We start from the raw sequence: 17,749 nt of genomic DNA, 5'->3' as shown, positions 1-17,749 counted from the left end.
GACAGACAGGGAGAGGACAGACACTCCCTTTAATACGTCCTGACGCTGAAACAAAGGAAGGCAAAGAGGTGCTGAACTGCCTCACACACAAAAACGCAGGAAGAGATGACCCCCAACACACACACACACACACACACACACACACACACACACACACACACACACACACACACACACACACACACACACACACACACACACGGGAGAGAGTGTGTCTCAGAAAGAAACAGAAGATCTCAGGAATTTAGAGTCCAACAGAAAACAATAAATACGGGAGAAGCTGAACTTGTCACTTGTTCAATTTATATTTAAAGATAAAATATGTAGAAACACAATGTGGACAAAAAAAATCCTGTCCGGGTCACACCGGGTCATAAAATCCTGACGAGGGACCATAACCTAATTTTTCATTGTCAAAGAAGAGGAAGTGGCTTCTTTTTCTTTTCTTTTTTTCACGACAGGGAAAATTAAAGAAAGGTGGTGAAGAAGATTGTATTTAAATTTCTAAAGTCAAGATTCAAGTGCTTAAAAATAATGTCTGTTTGTCAACTGAAATAATATAGAATATAAAATCTAGAAATAAAGGTTTTAAACAGATTTAGAAAAAAATACAGTTTGTTCAAAAATCAGAGCATAAAAATGATGCAGTTGTGTCAACTAACGATTATTCTCTCATAATCAATTCATCGAAGTAAGTTGTCAGAAAAAAAAGTGAAAAGATCCTCAAGTGACGTCTTTGAACACCATAAAACCTCAAAATATTCATTTTTATAATTAAATAAACTGAGAAAAGGAACAAATTGTCACTTTGGAGAAGCTGCAACTTGGGAAAATTTGTATTATTCGATTCACAAATCAGTTCATCAATTAATCACTTTTCATGTCCAGTTCTTAACGGTGGAATCCGAAGCTGAGCAGCACGGCCTCGCGTGGACGGGCCGGTTCAGGTAAAAGGTGAGAATCACCTCTCATACCTGTAGTTCTGTTTGGGTGAGTAACACCTTGCATGTTGTTTTCTATTGAAGTTAACAGAAGAGGCTGAATCGCCCTAAAACGTCTGCACACGTCTAGTTTCCTGCAACTTTTCATGGCTTTAAAAAGAAAGAAAGAAAAGAAACCAAACTCCAAATATAAAACAATGTGATTAATGAACATTTGTGGACGTTTGTCTTTCAGGCTGGCATCTGGCAAAGCTCCACAGCGAGTTGAAACAGGCCCTGCTGTGGTGTTTGTCGTCCCGACCGCTCATCCATCATCATTAGTGAGGACTGTGGACCTGACAGTGTTTGAGAGTGCCGGTATCTAAATAATTACTGGAGATAAATAGACTTAAAGGTGCTCATCGATAGATCGCGAATCATCAGAGGATGTATTTCACTTTTTATTTCACCGGGGAATTTGTCCTTGTTTATTTCTGCAGTGTTTGTCTGCAGGGCGATGAGATGACGATCTGATGCAATCTGTGTCTTATTGAGGTCTTTAGAGGAGCTGTCACGAGTCCGGAAACAGGGATTTGATCTTTTCACAACTGGCTGCTCATTTAGTGTCCTTTCACTCTGAAGAATTAAGCTCCAATTAATTATGATGCAACTTTTTTCTGACTGCATCTTTAGCAACTACCTGCGTCTCTGTGTTTGCAGGCCGAATCGCAGCCAACCATTTCCAGTTTCTGTTTGGACGCTTGTTGTATGCCGGACACATCAACTGGGGTTAAGACCCCCCCCCCCTCTCCCCCGCTCACCCCACCCACCCCCGCATTGTTTAACAGAGCTGTCAATCATGTGAAGTCATTCATAAAGAAAAACAAACGCCACGATGTACAAATACACTCCCATAGCTTTACTCACTCACTCACTCACTCACTCACTCACTCACTCACTCACTCACTCACTCACTCCTGCTCACAAAAAGCACACTGAGCACATAAACAAACAGACTGCAGGGTGAGAACGGGCACACATGACCGAAAGGAATCCGACTCTTCCTGTGGAGAGAGCTCCGTGATAACACAACCGGGACTCTGATAAGCACACACACACACACACACACACACACACACACACACACACACACACACACACACACACACACACACACACACACACACACACACACACACACACACACACACACACACACACACGCTCTGTTACAGTCTGATGGACAGGACTGAGTACTCACACTGGACGCTGCTCGTCCCGGCCCAGGCGAAAGGATCCAGCCCGGAGAAGTAAGGGGTGGCCTTGCCCAGCATGCAGGAGCCTCGTCTGGACACATCAAAGAGGGGCCGAGGGCCCAGACCCAGAGCCTCCATACAGTCGAACATGCTCCTCGGCTATTGTTCTGAGGGGGAAATCTCAGGGTAACTTAATGCCCTGCTTGGTCCAGGTGTTCCCTGTCTGTCTGTCTTTCTGTCTGTCTGTGTCTCTGCCACCCCCCCACCCCCCACTGTCCTGCCTGTCCTACCTCCTAAAACTGAGTCCCCTTCTTCTCTCTGGCTCTTTTCTCACCTCAAACTACTTCCCTCCTCTGTTTCTGCTCTATCAACCTGAACTATTTCCACCCTCTCTGCTCCCAGATATCACCTCCTCGCCCCTTTTTTTCCCTGCTGTAACCGATCTGTGCTCCCCTCTTCCCCTCTCACTGGCTCTCTGGGCCTCTCACACTCCACCACACAGTCACAGCCAACTCTCTCCACGCTTCTCTCTCAGCACAGAAACACAAGGGTGGGAGTGGAGGAAGGAAGAAAGGGGAGGGGCATAACAACCTGAGGGGCTGTGTACCTGCCTTCTGATTGGCCGTACATCCAAAACCTTCTCCTCCCTCCCTCTTTTTCTTTTTCAAGTTTTTCAAACTCACTCTGTCATATTTCACAATATGAAAATAAACACTCCACAATCCTTCAACTTTGACTTTTTGTTTCTGAAACAACTTTTGTTTCACTGCAGCAGGAAACAAATGGTAGAAATCACAACTCAGAGTCTGTTTGAAGCAGAACAAAAAACCCTGAGAGAACATTCATTTGAGGGTTTGGATCATTTATCCTGCAGTGATTTCCCTACAGGGACAGATGAAAGTGCCCACAACAACACATCTGCTTACTCACTCACTTCTGCAAGTATTTTATGATGGTTTTTTGTTTTTTATTGCATATTTCCTGTTACTTAATTGTTTTTATCATTAATTCCAAAGGTTTGTAAAACGAAATTCAAACCTCTGACAATAAATTAATAAGCAGAGAAATGAGAGATGATAATGCTCCATCATTATAATGGGTTTTTTTTTCAAGTTACCGGGAGACAACTTTGTAATTTGGTTCAACTTTGATTTGAAATAGAGGCAAAACTCTGAGTTGATTTTCCTTAGTTATTTTTTTTATTTATAAGCATTATTTCTCAAGTAATTTAAAAAAGAGCTGCTCCATTAATTAATTATTCATTTACAACTGGAAGCATTATTCTTCATAAATATTAAACTGCATTGTGTGTTGACATAGTTACATTTACACGTACAGATGACCTGTTGTGCACCGACTGAAAAACTCTTAGACTGATAAACATGGTCTCTATTTTACCTCATAATATTGTTCTTTCCAAAAATACATCCTAAGACAATGTCAAGAATTTATTTGTACTTTATGGATTTGTGAAATTAAGTTTTACAGAAGACAAAGAAAGTACATAAAATTGGACTTTTAATGACGTCATAATAAATCTGTCCACTGTGGCTGCGCTCTGATTGGGTCAATTCATGAATTATTTGAATGTTTGCAGTTAGTTTCAATCCACACATCATTATGCCTTTACATCCAAAGTTTTATTTCTCTCTCTGTCTCCGTTTGGTTTCGGCGTGTTGCTTCTATCTAGTAGATTTCTATGTCTTCGGTTTCAGATGGATTCGGTTCTCCTCCCTCCCGGACCTCACCGGGTACTTCAGTCACACCGAAGTGAGACTCGGCTGCAGGCGAACCGCATCGGCCCGAAGTCTGGAGAGTTTGTATACGAGACAAACTCTTCCTCCTCCTCCTCCTCCTCCCTTTCCTTCCCTCGTTCAAGAGGGATGAACTCTGGAAGAAACCCCCACTGGGGCTCTAACCCCCCCCCCCCACACACACACACACACACAACGTGTCCTCCCTGTGGCTTTACACGCTTCATATTCCTCTTGCATATTACAATTCTCTATTTTTTGTTTGTTTTTCCTCTTGTTTTTATTTCTTCCAGCTCCCTGAAACCATGATTTATTTATTTTAATATGTTTTTCATTAATATTTGGAGGATGATCGGGTTCAAAATGAACTTTTCTATTCCTCTGGCCAGAGCTCCTTCACGCTGTTATTCCCCTCTTGCTGGTGAGCGGATTTTCCTACCTGTGTTTTCCACACGCTCACACTCACCCACGACAATGACGCACTGCAGGGCGCAGAGCTGCACACCGCAGAGCTGCACACCATCAGCCTGCTGAGCTCTCTCCACACCTTGAGACCATTACCCTCCCCGCCTCGCAGCCCCCCCCCCCCCCCCGTTGCTGCTCAGAGCAAAAAAAAGAAGCACACAAATGAAGGGGAGGCGGGGGGGGGGGCTCTCATTTTCCTTCACTTTTACCCCAAACACAGACTCACTCCTGCTTTTATAACTCTTCCTTTGAAACTTAAAACACGGAACTCCCCGGCCTGCCTCCAACTCTTCTCCTTCTTTCACACGCACAACTTGACAGAGGATCGAGTCGCCTCACTGTTCAGTCAGGTTCTTCAGCTCTTCATCCTGTCTCATGTCTGAAACAAACACACAGACGTGAACAATGGCCTCTCCCTCCCTCCCTCCCTCCCTCCCTCCCTGTCTGTTCCTCCTCCTGCTCGGCCGCACTTTTATTTGCACAAAGTCTCTCTGCGGTCGTCAGCCGGCGCATCGATGCGGCCGCGAGGAGCGCAACACTGCTGTTTGTGATATTCATGGTTGGAGGAATGTGTGGCCCACAGAGTGGCAGTGGAAATGTGTCTTTCTCCGTGTGTGTGTGTGTGTGTGTGTGTGTGTGTGTGTGTGTGTGTGTGTGTGTGTGTGTGTGTGTGTGTGTGTGTGTGTGTGTGTGTGTGTGTGTGTGTGTGTGTGTGTGTGTGTGTGTGTGCTTAAACAGAGTGCCTCTGATGACAGACACAAAGAAAAACACACAAGCCTCACTCTGTGCCTTTTGCTTCAAGTTACTAATATCTCACACACACACACACACACACACACACACACACACACACACACACACACACACACACACACACACACACACACACACACACACACACACTGCCACACTCAAAACATTACAAAGAACAAGATGTTACTGGTACAGAAATTACGAAACTACAGAGGACATGATGTTCATCGGGGAGGAACTCCTCTTTTTCCTGGTGATATCACTGCAGTGAGACTTCATCCTGTCAAAACTATGATTAACATGTGGACAGAAAATAGATCTAGATTATCGAGAATATGAAAACAACCCAAGAACTATTTTATTTTTCTCTTAAAAAATAAATAAATCCAGATTGTGTATTTTTGAGATTTCCAGGAAGCCCTCGGCGACCAACTCATCGCATGTGTGTTTTGCCTCATTCTGCTCGGACACGAAGGGAGAACTTACTGTATGTGATTAAACACACCGCGGGGAGCCTTTGATGTGGAGATCCTCTAATTTCAAATGATGGGGTGTTTTCAGTTTCATCTCATTCGGGAACAAAGTGTCTCACTCACACGGATTAGGAGCTGCTTTGAATTAATGTGCCACTTTAACTTCTGTGAATGCTTTGGTCCAGAAAACACTAATGAGAGATGAATAATTTACTGTCACGTCACTTGATGGGAAAATCTTGGCTTTTAGTAGTTGCATGCTTATTATGGGTCTTTTCTTGAGTTGCTGCTTGACTGTCACTTTACATTTGAGATGAACAGACTTATGAATATTTTTTTCTGAATCCTTCTGGTGGATAAATGCCTCAAAAACTACCAGACAATTTGTGAAGGACTTTAAATGCCGCCGATCTTTAAGTGGTTTCACAATGTTGTAACTAAATCGAGCCACTTTTAATATTTCTCTTTGTCGAATCAAAGTCACTCTGTATTTATTATCTAATAAAGCCCGGACCCTGTCGTCGCTCCATTTCTCAGTATTGTGTGCCTCCATTTGAAAATCTTCGCTCTGCTGTTTTATTCGTTGATAGCTGTGGTTTTACTGTGTTTTAAACATGGCGGCTGCCTGTGCTCCTTTGTTCGACCAATCGCTGCACACTTACATCACCGCAGTTCCTATTGTAACAGGGAAAGTATCTATTGAGGAGTAGGAACTAAGAAGCTACCACAAAACGAAATTATAGGAACCCGAAAGGTTCTGAGTTGCTCCTGTGAGGATGAGATGGAGAAATGTTCCACCGAAGGAAGTCAGTAAAAAAAAAAAAAAACTTCTAAAAATTGGTTATGGTCCAAAACTTCTGCAGCAATATTATGAGTATTTGTCCAATGAGGTTCAGTTGTGCTGCACTTGAACATGTAAATCTGTGCTGCAGACTGCGGGAGGACTTTCTTCTGAGATTCATTTCATCTCTTCTGTGACTTAACTTTGTCACTTCGATGACAAAAACCTTGACTCTTGTGTTTAATCCTTTGTATTTCATGTTTTGTGTGACCTCTTCATTTACATTTCAACACCTTTGTGTCTCTGGGTCAAAGACACGGATTTGTTTGGGAGACAATATGAAGCGTTGCAGGGGACGATGCCAGAGATGAGACGAGCTCTTCTCTCGGTCTGCACAAAATCATTTAGCGCTTGCAAAATAAATTTTGCATCACAGAGAATTTTCTTTTTTTTTCTTCCAATGAGCCACACGGAGGCCGGACGGAGCCGTCATACAGGACAGCAGCTTGTTAACTATGTTGTTCCACTTTTATTTAACACTCACAACTGCAACACAGGTTGATTTGCAGAAATGCAAGTAGATGGTACCAACAGGCCTTTTGAGGGAACTCTGTGAACTTTTAAGTCGTGTTTGTGACACGCTAACAGGGAGCTAACTGAATTAACTGGTTCTAACTTTCTAACTGACAAAAACTCAGCATCTGAACAAGTTCTGAATCAGATTTTTTTTTTTGCTCGACAAACTATATTTTAAAAAAATGTGACATTAAAGACAAACATGAACTGAGGTTAATTTTTGGACTATTTAATCCATGTTACTGTGTTGTCTCATCGTCCTGTTTTTACCATGTGACTATAATCCTTCATTTGATTCCACATCTTGATCACAATCTGACATGTCTGTGTTTTTCCTTCTCTGTCTTCTGTCAGCCGGAAAAAAACCCGAACATAAGTTTGACTGATTTATACACCTGATAATCTGACTGTGTTTTATGTGAGGCTCGTCATTACCTGAATGACTTAATGCTCCTATCTTTCTGTCTCTGTGCAATTATCTATGAAAGTCCCCGAGGCGACATCTCAGATGTAATCATGTATAAAGTGCTACCGGCCCGCTGAACTCCCTCCTGCAGAGACATTTCAGAAAACGAACAGAAGATGAACAGATAACAGGAGTGTTCAGCAGGTATTTTTAAAGGTGACGTCAGTCTGACACAAAAGTGTCTCAGAGTAAAGTGAGTTAGGAAAGCTCATTTGGTAGTTTAGACATTTTTGACAAAAATGATCAAAATTATTTACAAAAAATAGCTTATAATTAAAAAACAGTGTTTTACCACCTTTATTCTTCTTGTATCATTATTTAAAGTTTGTCCTTTAAGTATTTTAGCTTTAACTATTTAACTTGAAACTGCAGCAACACTTGCATCACAAGGAAAAAAGGGAATAAACAAAAAGTAACTGCCTTTTTAAAGTAATAATATACAAGAGCAGAGGAGAGTTGTTCTTCACCCTCTAAATTAGCCCAGTCTGTCATTATGAAGTGCAACAGCGCCCCCTGTGACCCAAAAGGGGAACTCTGCTTCTATTCTGCAAAATAAAGTGAGAAACTCTTTTATTTACCAAAACTTTGACAATTTTTCAGGACATTTCTTTTTCAAATGTAAAGAGTTATTCTGCCTCCATGGAGAGAAATGTTTGCTGTTTTTTCTGCTATCAGCCTGGTTCACCACATGGAAAAATAACAAGTGAAATCATGAACTCCTCTCCTCTCCTCTCCTCTCCTCTCCTCTCCTCTCCTCTCCTCTCCTCTCCTCTCCTCTTCTCCTCTCCCCTCCTCTCCTCCCTTAAGATTTCTCCTGAACTGGAGGGTTTCCACTGTTTTACTTAAAAAAAGTGGTCGTCAGGGGACAAAGATTGGACACACTATCTCGTCATGTGCGGGGGTGAAGGATTAGGATTTCTTGCTCCCTCACTGAACCTCAGCATAATAGTTTCATCTCTCATGATTATATCAAACATTTCCAATACTGTGTGCTGAAATCAGATTTAGGCCGAATGTGATATTTTGAGATGGTTAAAGATGATCTTTGCGTGTGTTGAGTTTCGATGAAGTACCCCAAATGCCGAGAAAAATGTACATAATAGACGTAAAACTCACTTTGTAAACACACATCTTGTTGTGTGTTTTGTAAAAAAATAAAAAAATAATAAAAATAGAAAGATCCATTTTGTTACTCACACAATGCAGCCATCTCTTTGGGAAGGTCGGCTCCAAACCGGCCAAACAGGTGGCTGCTGGCCAGCAGGTCGAAGGGGGAGTGGCTCCGCATGTTAAAGGTGAACGGGTACATCGCGCGAGGGAAGCCCATCATGTGACGCACTTGGTGCTCTCTGTTGGTCGCCATTGTGGAAAGTGGCAGGACACGTTTCTCTCTAACTTTTCTCTCTGTTTCCTCTTCCTGCTTCGTCGTCAGGGGCCTACGGTGATGTTGGAAGAGGCCGGTGCCATTCAGCCCCTCTCAGACGCTGGTTTCTCTGCTGTCGGGATGCTGACGGGGGAGGAAGACCCAAAGAGAGACCAGAAATCAAGTGACCAGGACCAGGATGGATCCAGACTCTGTAGACAAGGAGGTGAGAAGGAGGGGTTAAAAACAAAACAAAACAAAAAAATCTGTTTTTTACAACAATTCATTCAAAAATCGGTATGTTTTTGCAACCAAAACCATAGTTGAAATATCCCAAAAAAATCAAACTCAATCCAACGAACATGAAAGCAGAATAAAAGAGGAGTGTGTTGAAGCCAAGTTGGCTACAACACTTTCCTTCTGCTTTTTGTCTGTCTTCCAAGTAGTGCGATGATTTCAGGCGATGCCATATGATTTCAATCAGCAGAACTGTATTATAAAGGGTCTCTCTGTTCCCTCTGCCAGCCTGCCCGAGAACAGCCAGGCACAACATGGGTACAATTAACCCTTCACGAGAACCGACACACAGAGTTACCCGCTCTCGTTGAACCCAACAGAACAAACCCACTTTCACTCTGAAACTCCGCGTTTTTTAAAAACTTCTTTCACCTCTTTTCTGTCTTTCAGGAGTCGTGTTGTGACTCCGACAAAGAGCCAGATGAGGGCAACTCTCCCTTCATTTTTCTCTATGACTCCCATCCCCTTCGATGATTTCATGAGTGGGCGGAGCTTAACTCTGTGTGGTGGAGCTGCGGTAAATACAGCTAGGCCAAAGAATGTCTTGTTGTTTTGGGCCTGCTTCAGCACGGCAATACAACACCCAGGGTGTTGAGAGGCCGACGGAGAGACCTATGAGCTTACAACATTGGACTACTTATCAGAGGTTTTTTGCTGTCAATGTCTCTTATTTATGCATTTGTGCACACAAGCGCAGGTCAAGTATGAATACTCTGCTGAACGTAAAAACCTTAGTTTTAGAAAAGACTCCATAGACTCCCATTCGACTTCTCTCATGAAATACAGTCATTTTTTCCACAAGTCATTATGTTGTTTTTAGCTGAATTCGGTCCTTTTTATTCATTTTCCGACAGTCCATCTAAAAATAATCCCGTCAATAAATAAAGCTGTATTTTGGGGGGGTGTGTCTGTTTGATTGACAGGCCTGCGGTGCAGTCGTGGGTGGGATTGATTGAGTCAGCTCGTCCAAATACGGTCATTGCTGCTCCAAACCGCTCCAAACTAGCAAAGATGCCGACGGACAAAATCTGGATAGACTCTGGATACTTCAAACTTGGAGGCTGTAGCTTGTAGTGATCAACAGGTATATAAATAATCTACCTGACAGCATTAATAGCAAACACAAGATTCAGGTTTCCCTTCAAATGCAATTGTAAAAGATATAAACACGATAAACCTAAAAAACATATTTCCTCTGTGCTGCTGTTGAGTTCTATTGAAATATAATGAAAGATGTCTGTAACCCTCATTTACATAAATGGAGCTGGCAAAAAAACAAAAACAAAAACAAAAAATTCATCTAATCTGCTGGCATCCGTGCTGCTACTATTAGAGTGAAATCCTTTCTTCTTACATACAGTAACATTTTATACATTTGCACACAGCCACAAAGTCAGTGCGGGAAGTGTTGTTTTTCAAGTGATATTTCCCGTATTGACATATTTTCTGTAACTGCTTGGCTCCGCTGCGGTTTTTCTTCCCTGTGAGGTTCGGTCAGGGAGAGTCCCGGCAACTACGTCCACAAAGAACTTTTGTGTTTGACGATTAAAGAACGGCAAACACAGGTTGTACAAAGCATGTGGCGATTAAAAAAAAAGAAAAATAAGTTTTCCGTGGTGTTGGAACGGTTGCATTTTGTAAAACATGTGCCTTTGTAAAAAAGCAGAAGCCAGTAACATACAAGAACAGACATGCAGGCTGCAGCGGCAAAGCGCACACAGATGTTCTGTGACTTTAATCATGTTCACGGGCAAGCAATCAGTGGAAAACACATAACGTTAATACACGCCAAAGCACCACTGAAAGCGGCAATTGACCTTGAAGAATGGAGTCGTACACGCAGGGGTGGAGGATCCTACCGCAGATGCAGCGACTCCGAGACGGCTCTTTAACCAATCAAACACCAAGTATGAAAGCCAGATGTATAAAAGCAGGGGGGGGAAAAGAAAGTGTCGAAAGCTGCCGAAAATATGGAAAAAGATAGAAGGAAACAAAGGAGAAAAGAGGGGGAAGAGAGGAAGAACATAGCGGGGAGTTTCAAGCATCTGGCAGTTCCATGTGTGAGAAATAAACAGAGCGCTATTAATTAGAGCCACACTACAAACATGGGAGGAAGGGAGGGAAAGTGGGCAGAACACATACATAAAAAATAAAGAAACAATTTTATTTCCACTAATAAACTATGAAATAATGTGTGCCCGAGCCAGGGAATGATTTTCTCTGCCTCTAATGAGTAACACCCTCCGCCCCCTCGCTCTGCCTCAGGGGGGAATACACCTTGGGTAGGGCAACAAAAGCAGCGCTGTGTCTGCAGGCCTCCGGGCCTCAATGCTGCTTTTATGAGACCTGGCTGGGTCAGGTCAAACTGGGTCACCTGGTCCTGGTGACACACACACACACACACACACACACACACACACACACACACACACACACACACACACACACACACACACACACACGCAAACACACACGCAAACACACACACACAAACTGATGCTCCCTTTTCCCAGACGATGGGGATTAAAAACAGATTTGGTGTAAAAACGATGGGGGTTTCCGTCTCTCCGTCTTTGCCAACAAGTCACTACTACAGTATGTTCCACAAAACACTTTTTTGGAGGTGCTTTGTTGTTGTTCAATGCAGCTTTAACCCTCTTTCGGCGGCTGACATTCAGAAACGTACTTTTATAATCACATGTTTTCAGCTGTTATTCAGAGCGTTATCTGGATCGAGTTAGCCTGGGTGTATGTGACTCAACTTTATGGGTTTTCCAATCCAAATAAGCCCGAGGTTATCGTTATGAAACGGCACAGACGTACAAAGAGAGCAAGAGAGGGTTTTTAAACAAGAACCTGTGTTCATGAGGGTACTTAAATGGAAAAATGTCATTTAAGTACTTCCAACCCAGAGATCTGATTGGTCAACTGCTCAAATCAGCACGACATCACACCTTGCTAAATATCACTCCGCCATCTAAATGGCAAAATATAATTGTAATTGAATTTCATATAATATGCAATACAAGTTTTTACTTGTTTTAGGTATATTCAATTTGGTCCTTTTTTGATCCCATCACAGGACACGGTGCTAAAATCGTAAAAATACACGAGTCCATCGATATCTCTTTCTCAGCCAAGTTGTTGCTGAGGGTCGGACTACTTCCTGGATTACTAAACATCATTATATCACATAAGAGTTTACTGACGTTGACTAATTGTTTTCACGCTGTTCTTCATACCCCGTGTGTTGCCATGGAAACGGCTATCGCACAAACAAAAAGTATTATATTTTGAGAGCAAATTGCCCCACAATATGAATACACGTTGATTACATTTGTGCTGCAATTTCCTGTCAACAGTTGTACTTTTGTTAAATTTAGAAAGCAGAACATTTGATTTCGGAAAAAAAAAACGCCCACAGGATGTTTCATCAAGTTTTCTGTTCGCACTGAGAAAAAGAAAAACTGCTAAACTTGTTTATTTTTCTCCTGTTTTGGTCGGAAAATTACAAAACGGTGTTTTCGAGTCAGAGTCGGGTCGAGAGAGGAATGAACTCAGTGTTTTACTCTTCTGCGCTTCAAAACAGTTGAACTCAAGAGTCTGTTTTCTCATTTACATAAATTTATATTTCTGTTGTCAAAATCGTGACTTGAGTGTCACAGGTGCTAAAAGCTAGTGTAGGAACTCCTGACAAATTCTGAATTGAGTTTCCATGAATAACTAAACAGTTTATTTGACTTGGCTGTGAAATTCATTACATAACAACCACTTTTTTAGGTTAGTGTTTATTACTTGTTATGTAACGAACACACTGAAAAGCTTTCATAACATCACAGCGATAGCTGCAGTAAATGGCGCTTTATTCTTCAATTTTTGGTCATATTTTCGGTTGTTTTTTTTCTGCACATTATAAAAAAATGTCCGGTTGGTGTCGAGATAATGAGGTGCAGCATTTTCAGTGAAAACACATGACTGGAGAAATTACAGTTAATCTCCAGTTGGACAGTGTAATGAGTCCACTTTTAGCTTGAAGCGATGACTGGTGGTGATGGAAAAGTCTTCAGGGTCAGTTTGTGAATGAACAACGGCTTTAGTTTTAAAATGTTCAGAAAACTGAGCCGGACCAGGGAGCATAGAAATAAACACGTCGCTCAGAAGTGACAGTCTTGACAGACAGCTGGATTCAAGATCAATGCATCATAAAAACACGTAACGTTAATGGTCTTCACGTGCAACAGGTAGTTTACAAAATTAGAAGGAGTTTTTAAACTTGTTGGTTATCACGTGACCAGCATATGAACTGATTATGAGTTCATCTTTATTAAAAGTAACACAATAATGTTAAGTTTCCCACCAGTTCTGCTTCTGTGTAACTTACATGTCAGGTCATCAGACAGGTTTATATGGAGTATAATAGATTAAAGTTGAACCCAAGTAGAACCAGTTCCACATCAAATGATGCACGTTATTTATTCTTATTTGTAAAAGTGTATTTGATATTTGGTGTGACTCTTAAGCGGAGAAATTGCCTGTTTTTACTGCTGCATGAGTATTACACGTGATGCTTGGCAATAAAAGAAAAAAACAGATCATTATTTATGTATTTGTGATCCTTCGGGGTCCATTGCTATTTTTAACAGTTATCGAAGCCTCCCTCTATTTGGGAATGGGGACAGTTTTTTGTTAATCACACCAAATTTTCCTGTGCTTGCTTCCACCAACATTTAGATGTAAACCTGGTTTCTCTTTGAATAGGGTTGCCTCTTTTTTTTCTTTTTTTTTATTCCCCCTGACTAATGCCGCACACCGTCATATGATAGAAGGTCTTTTCATGTTCCTGTTTCTGACTGTACGAGGTGAACTTTTTAATGTTTACGACGCTGCTTCACAGATCGGTTACACGATGAGGAAATTGAAAACGGTCCGAGGTTTTGGGGGAAATAAATTGGAAACATTCTTTTATACTGAAATACATTGAATTGTGGAAAAAGTGAGCAGTTTTAAGAGTTAAACGTCGATGGTCTCCATCATCTCGATCCTGGAAGAACTCCAGTTACTACAAACTGGAACCAGACGCTGTGACTGCTCTGCTCCACATCAATGATGTTCCTGTTTTAGTTTGATCATGCGGTTGATTAGTCCTCACATATCTGATGGATTGCACGATGATGTTTTTTAATTATGTGAAGAACGTTCAGCCTGGTTCGAGTGTGAACGCTTGTCAAAGGCTTACGGGGCTCTGTTTGTGTGACCATAAACACACTTTGATGTGTTGGACCGAGATAAACAGAAACTTCTGCCTCTTCACTCTGCGCTCTAGTTTTTCTGAACTTTTTCTCCCGTCCATAAATAAAAAAGTAAGAAATTGTTCCCAGCTATTTAGTCATCTGTCTGTTTCCAAACGTCCGGTGTGTAGGTTCACTCCAGGGTGATGTGAGTCAGCTGGAAAATAGGCGGGTATTTGATGTCAGAGCGCTAAGAGCTTTTTAAATTTGTCGATTCGATAATCTTGCGTGTTGTTTTTCGTGGATGCCGGTTTCACTTATGTGTCATTGTTTTTCTGAAATCTGTTTTCCACTGTCAGTGTATGATCACACAAGCAGTATTTTATGTACTCAACTTCTTAAAGATGTGTCAAAAGACTCGCGTGGAGTTTAGCAATGGAAACAGAAACAGAAAATGTTTACGGTTTTGTAGTTTTGTATCTATGGAGACACTGATGAGGAAACAAAGAGGACAAACTGAGTCTGAATGGACATGAAAAGGATAAAAACTCCCCCCGAAACAGCCAAATGCAAGAAACAACATGACTTCAGCCGAGGACAGTTAGCTGTAAACCAAAAACCACAATCAAATCTGGCTTCTTCTGAGAGAATGCAGCCAGAGATGAGCTGAGCTAAGTGCAAACTGCACATACTAACACACAGACACCATTACAGAGGAAAAAAACACAGACACCAGCACCCACAAACAACATAATTAGATTTTCCAACAAATGATCGTACTATATTTTATGTCAAACTGACATGTAAAAATGTTTTGCGAGGAATACAAATACTGCTTGGCCGTAAACCATCGGTGTCTGACAACCATCTTATAACCGCAAAGTGTTTTTGGCCGTTGATCGCGCATACTTTCAGTTCATGCTCGCAATTAAGTTGTTAGCGTCGTCAAGAGCGTACACAAAGATGTAAATATTAGCTCTCAAAACCCACTTGATGATGTTGTCTCCAAGCAATATTACTCAAAATTATGTTTCAGGATAATTGTGAGACATTCGTCTCGTCAAAATGATTTCCAGTGATCAGGATCTCCCTCGCGTTGCTTTGAGAGGCTTCACACAAGTTTATAAATGGTCGATAATCCATTGGGTCACTGTGGTGTCTCTAACCGAATGCAGTGGTTCCTGATTTCGGGAAATGCATTAACTTGCTCTTGTGTATTGTTGACTAAATATTAAGCTCCAGCTTGTAAAGCTAAAAGCAACATGGCTCTGTCAGGATCAGGAAGTCACTGCTCACTGGAAATAAATAGTTTCACCTTCTTTCATGAGAACACTTTTTTCTTTTAAGATTGTTATATAATTAACTAGACAGTGGTTTTGGAAAATACAGGCAATTTAAAGATATCTGAATTGTGAAGATATTCTTTGATATCTTGGCGCAACAATTATTTAAAAGTCTCTCCAGGCTTTGATTAAAGCTCTAAAAACTCATCTAATATCTTTAAGTTGCTTAAATGCAGCTCTAATTTATGTACGCTCAGGGTTATAAATATGTAAATAATATGTAAAGTGGACGTAGCTTCTTAGGAGGATGTAGGAGGAAAAATGAGTCTGCAAAACCACCGATGGCCACTAGAGGTCGGCTCAAAAAAGCCTCCGGCTCCATAGACTCCCATTCAACTTCTCTCATGAAGTACAAAGTCGGTAATTTTTTGTCATTATGGTGTTGTTAACTAAAGTCACTCCTTCTTATTCATTTTCTGGAGGTCCATCTGAAAATAATCCCTCATTAATCAGAAAATAACCTTCACGTCACAAGACGTGTTTTTGATAGATTTTTGATTGACAGGCCGGTGGTCCAGTCAGGTTACAGCTATCGGTGGGCGGGACGTAGTACCGTGGGGTTTCTAAACAGATCAGTCAGCCAGCTCGTCCAAATATGGTCACTTCCTGCTCCAAACCACACCGAACTAGCAAAGATGGCGACGACCAAACTCCGAACTCGAGGCTTCATAACGGCCGTTCACAAACCGACGGTGACATCGCTGTTGGTCGCCGCTTGGTCTCAACTCGTCCCTCTTGCCTGCAGCTCGAGCTGCCAGCGTGATGACACGGAGAGCCTCAACCTGCCAGGTGACAGGATTGGTTCCTGAGATGTGTGACATACGAAACCCGGGTTGTCTGAATACGTATTTGTGAGCCTGTCAGACTGTCACTAAACAGAAAAGCTCAACTACGGTGTCTGCTGCTTATTTCCCTCAGGATGTGTCCTGTAGTGCATAAAAAAACACCACATGGACAATATTCAACAGTAAATAAACTAGTTACAATGAATGTTAGTTGAATCTGTTGCTTTAATTTGTGCACAAATTTAAACCGTCCAACCATAACAATGAGTGAATTCTGTGTCACATATTGTTAGTAATGTTTCATACGACACACAATGTTGTCATTATAACGGAGGCGACCCAGTGGGCTGCCGAGGGGTCCCCAGGTCAGAGCTGAGGTCAGCTCCTGTTGCTCCAGGCTCGGCAGCCCCACCACGGGTCAGGCCTGTCCGGGCGTTTAGTAGGCAGCTTTTCATTCTTTTCATTTGCTATTAAAGTCAAAAGTGACACACAGACACACACACACACACACACACACACACACTGTTTCTCCACAGAGAGGATTATAAGTGTGTTTTAACGGACTCGTAGAGCAGCCCCGGGCCACGATTAACACCGTCGAGACGCTCTTTAGAAACACTGAGACACATTCAGCCTTGAGTTTGAAAAAAAAAAAAAAAAAGAAGAAAAAAAGTGCAGCGAAAGCAACAATGAATGTTACAAGTGACTTCCAAATCTCTGAAGCCAATTGGGCACGTCGAAGTGAACCGCAGCCAGTGCACAGCTCTCACCGAAATCTCTCTAAATAACTCCGAGGACAATATGTGATCCCGCGGAACAAGAAAACATTTGTGTCCTACATTCTCAAAAACAAGTCGCGAACGCTCGCGTCTTTGTGTTGGAAGCTCCAAGTTTCCATTTCTGCGTCGTAACCAAGAGAACAACCCCAAACAAAATGAAACTCAGCTGACACGGACCGGCGGAGACGATGGAGATTTCGTTTTTTGATAGTGAGGGAGGAGAAAGAAAAAAAAAAACCCGGAGAAAGAAGTCAGTGAGAGAAAGAAAGAGAGGAGCCAGACATCCTTCTCAGCCTGAGGGCTTGTCATTCTGGAAGAGTGCAGAGAACAAAGATGAGATTGCAATGCAGTTAAAGAAGTTGTTTCCAGCGCGTGCACATGCGAGCACACAAACTTTCACAAAAAAAAAAAAAAAAAAAGACCTAACCAACAGCAGATGCATCCTAAATGTTGGATTTGATACGCTGCAAAAGATCTGACCTGGAATAACAGCGACTCCGCAGACATCCA

General features: G+C 41.9%; 1 protein-coding gene across 2 annotated transcripts in view; it reads right to left on the bottom strand.

Moving 5' to 3' along the window:
* Positions 1 to 17,749, bottom strand: part of LOC138626943 (retinoic acid receptor gamma-A-like) — a 37,441-nt gene that overhangs the window by 13,591 nt on the left and 6,101 nt on the right. The window contains exon 2 of one of the 2 annotated variants that reach the window (XM_069708963.1): positions 8,642 to 9,019. In XM_069708963.1, the coding sequence (XP_069565064.1) occupies positions 8,642 to 8,807 (166 nt within the window). In that variant the 5' untranslated portion in view covers positions 8,808 to 9,019. Of the gene's footprint in view, positions 1 to 2,181; positions 2,419 to 8,641; positions 9,020 to 17,749 lie in introns of those variants that run through there. The other variant, XM_069708969.1, reaches the window with a different exon arrangement.

The sequence above is a fragment of the Brachyistius frenatus genome, unplaced genomic scaffold (assembly GCF_029030835.1).
Source record: "Brachyistius frenatus isolate BFR_SWC_R1_liver_20210118 unplaced genomic scaffold, ASM2903083v1 Contig_4, whole genome shotgun sequence".
Classification (NCBI taxonomy): domain Eukaryota; kingdom Metazoa; phylum Chordata; class Actinopteri; family Embiotocidae; genus Brachyistius; species Brachyistius frenatus.
Note: the sequence above shows the minus strand (reverse complement) of the source record. Positions and strands in the feature narration are given on the sequence as shown.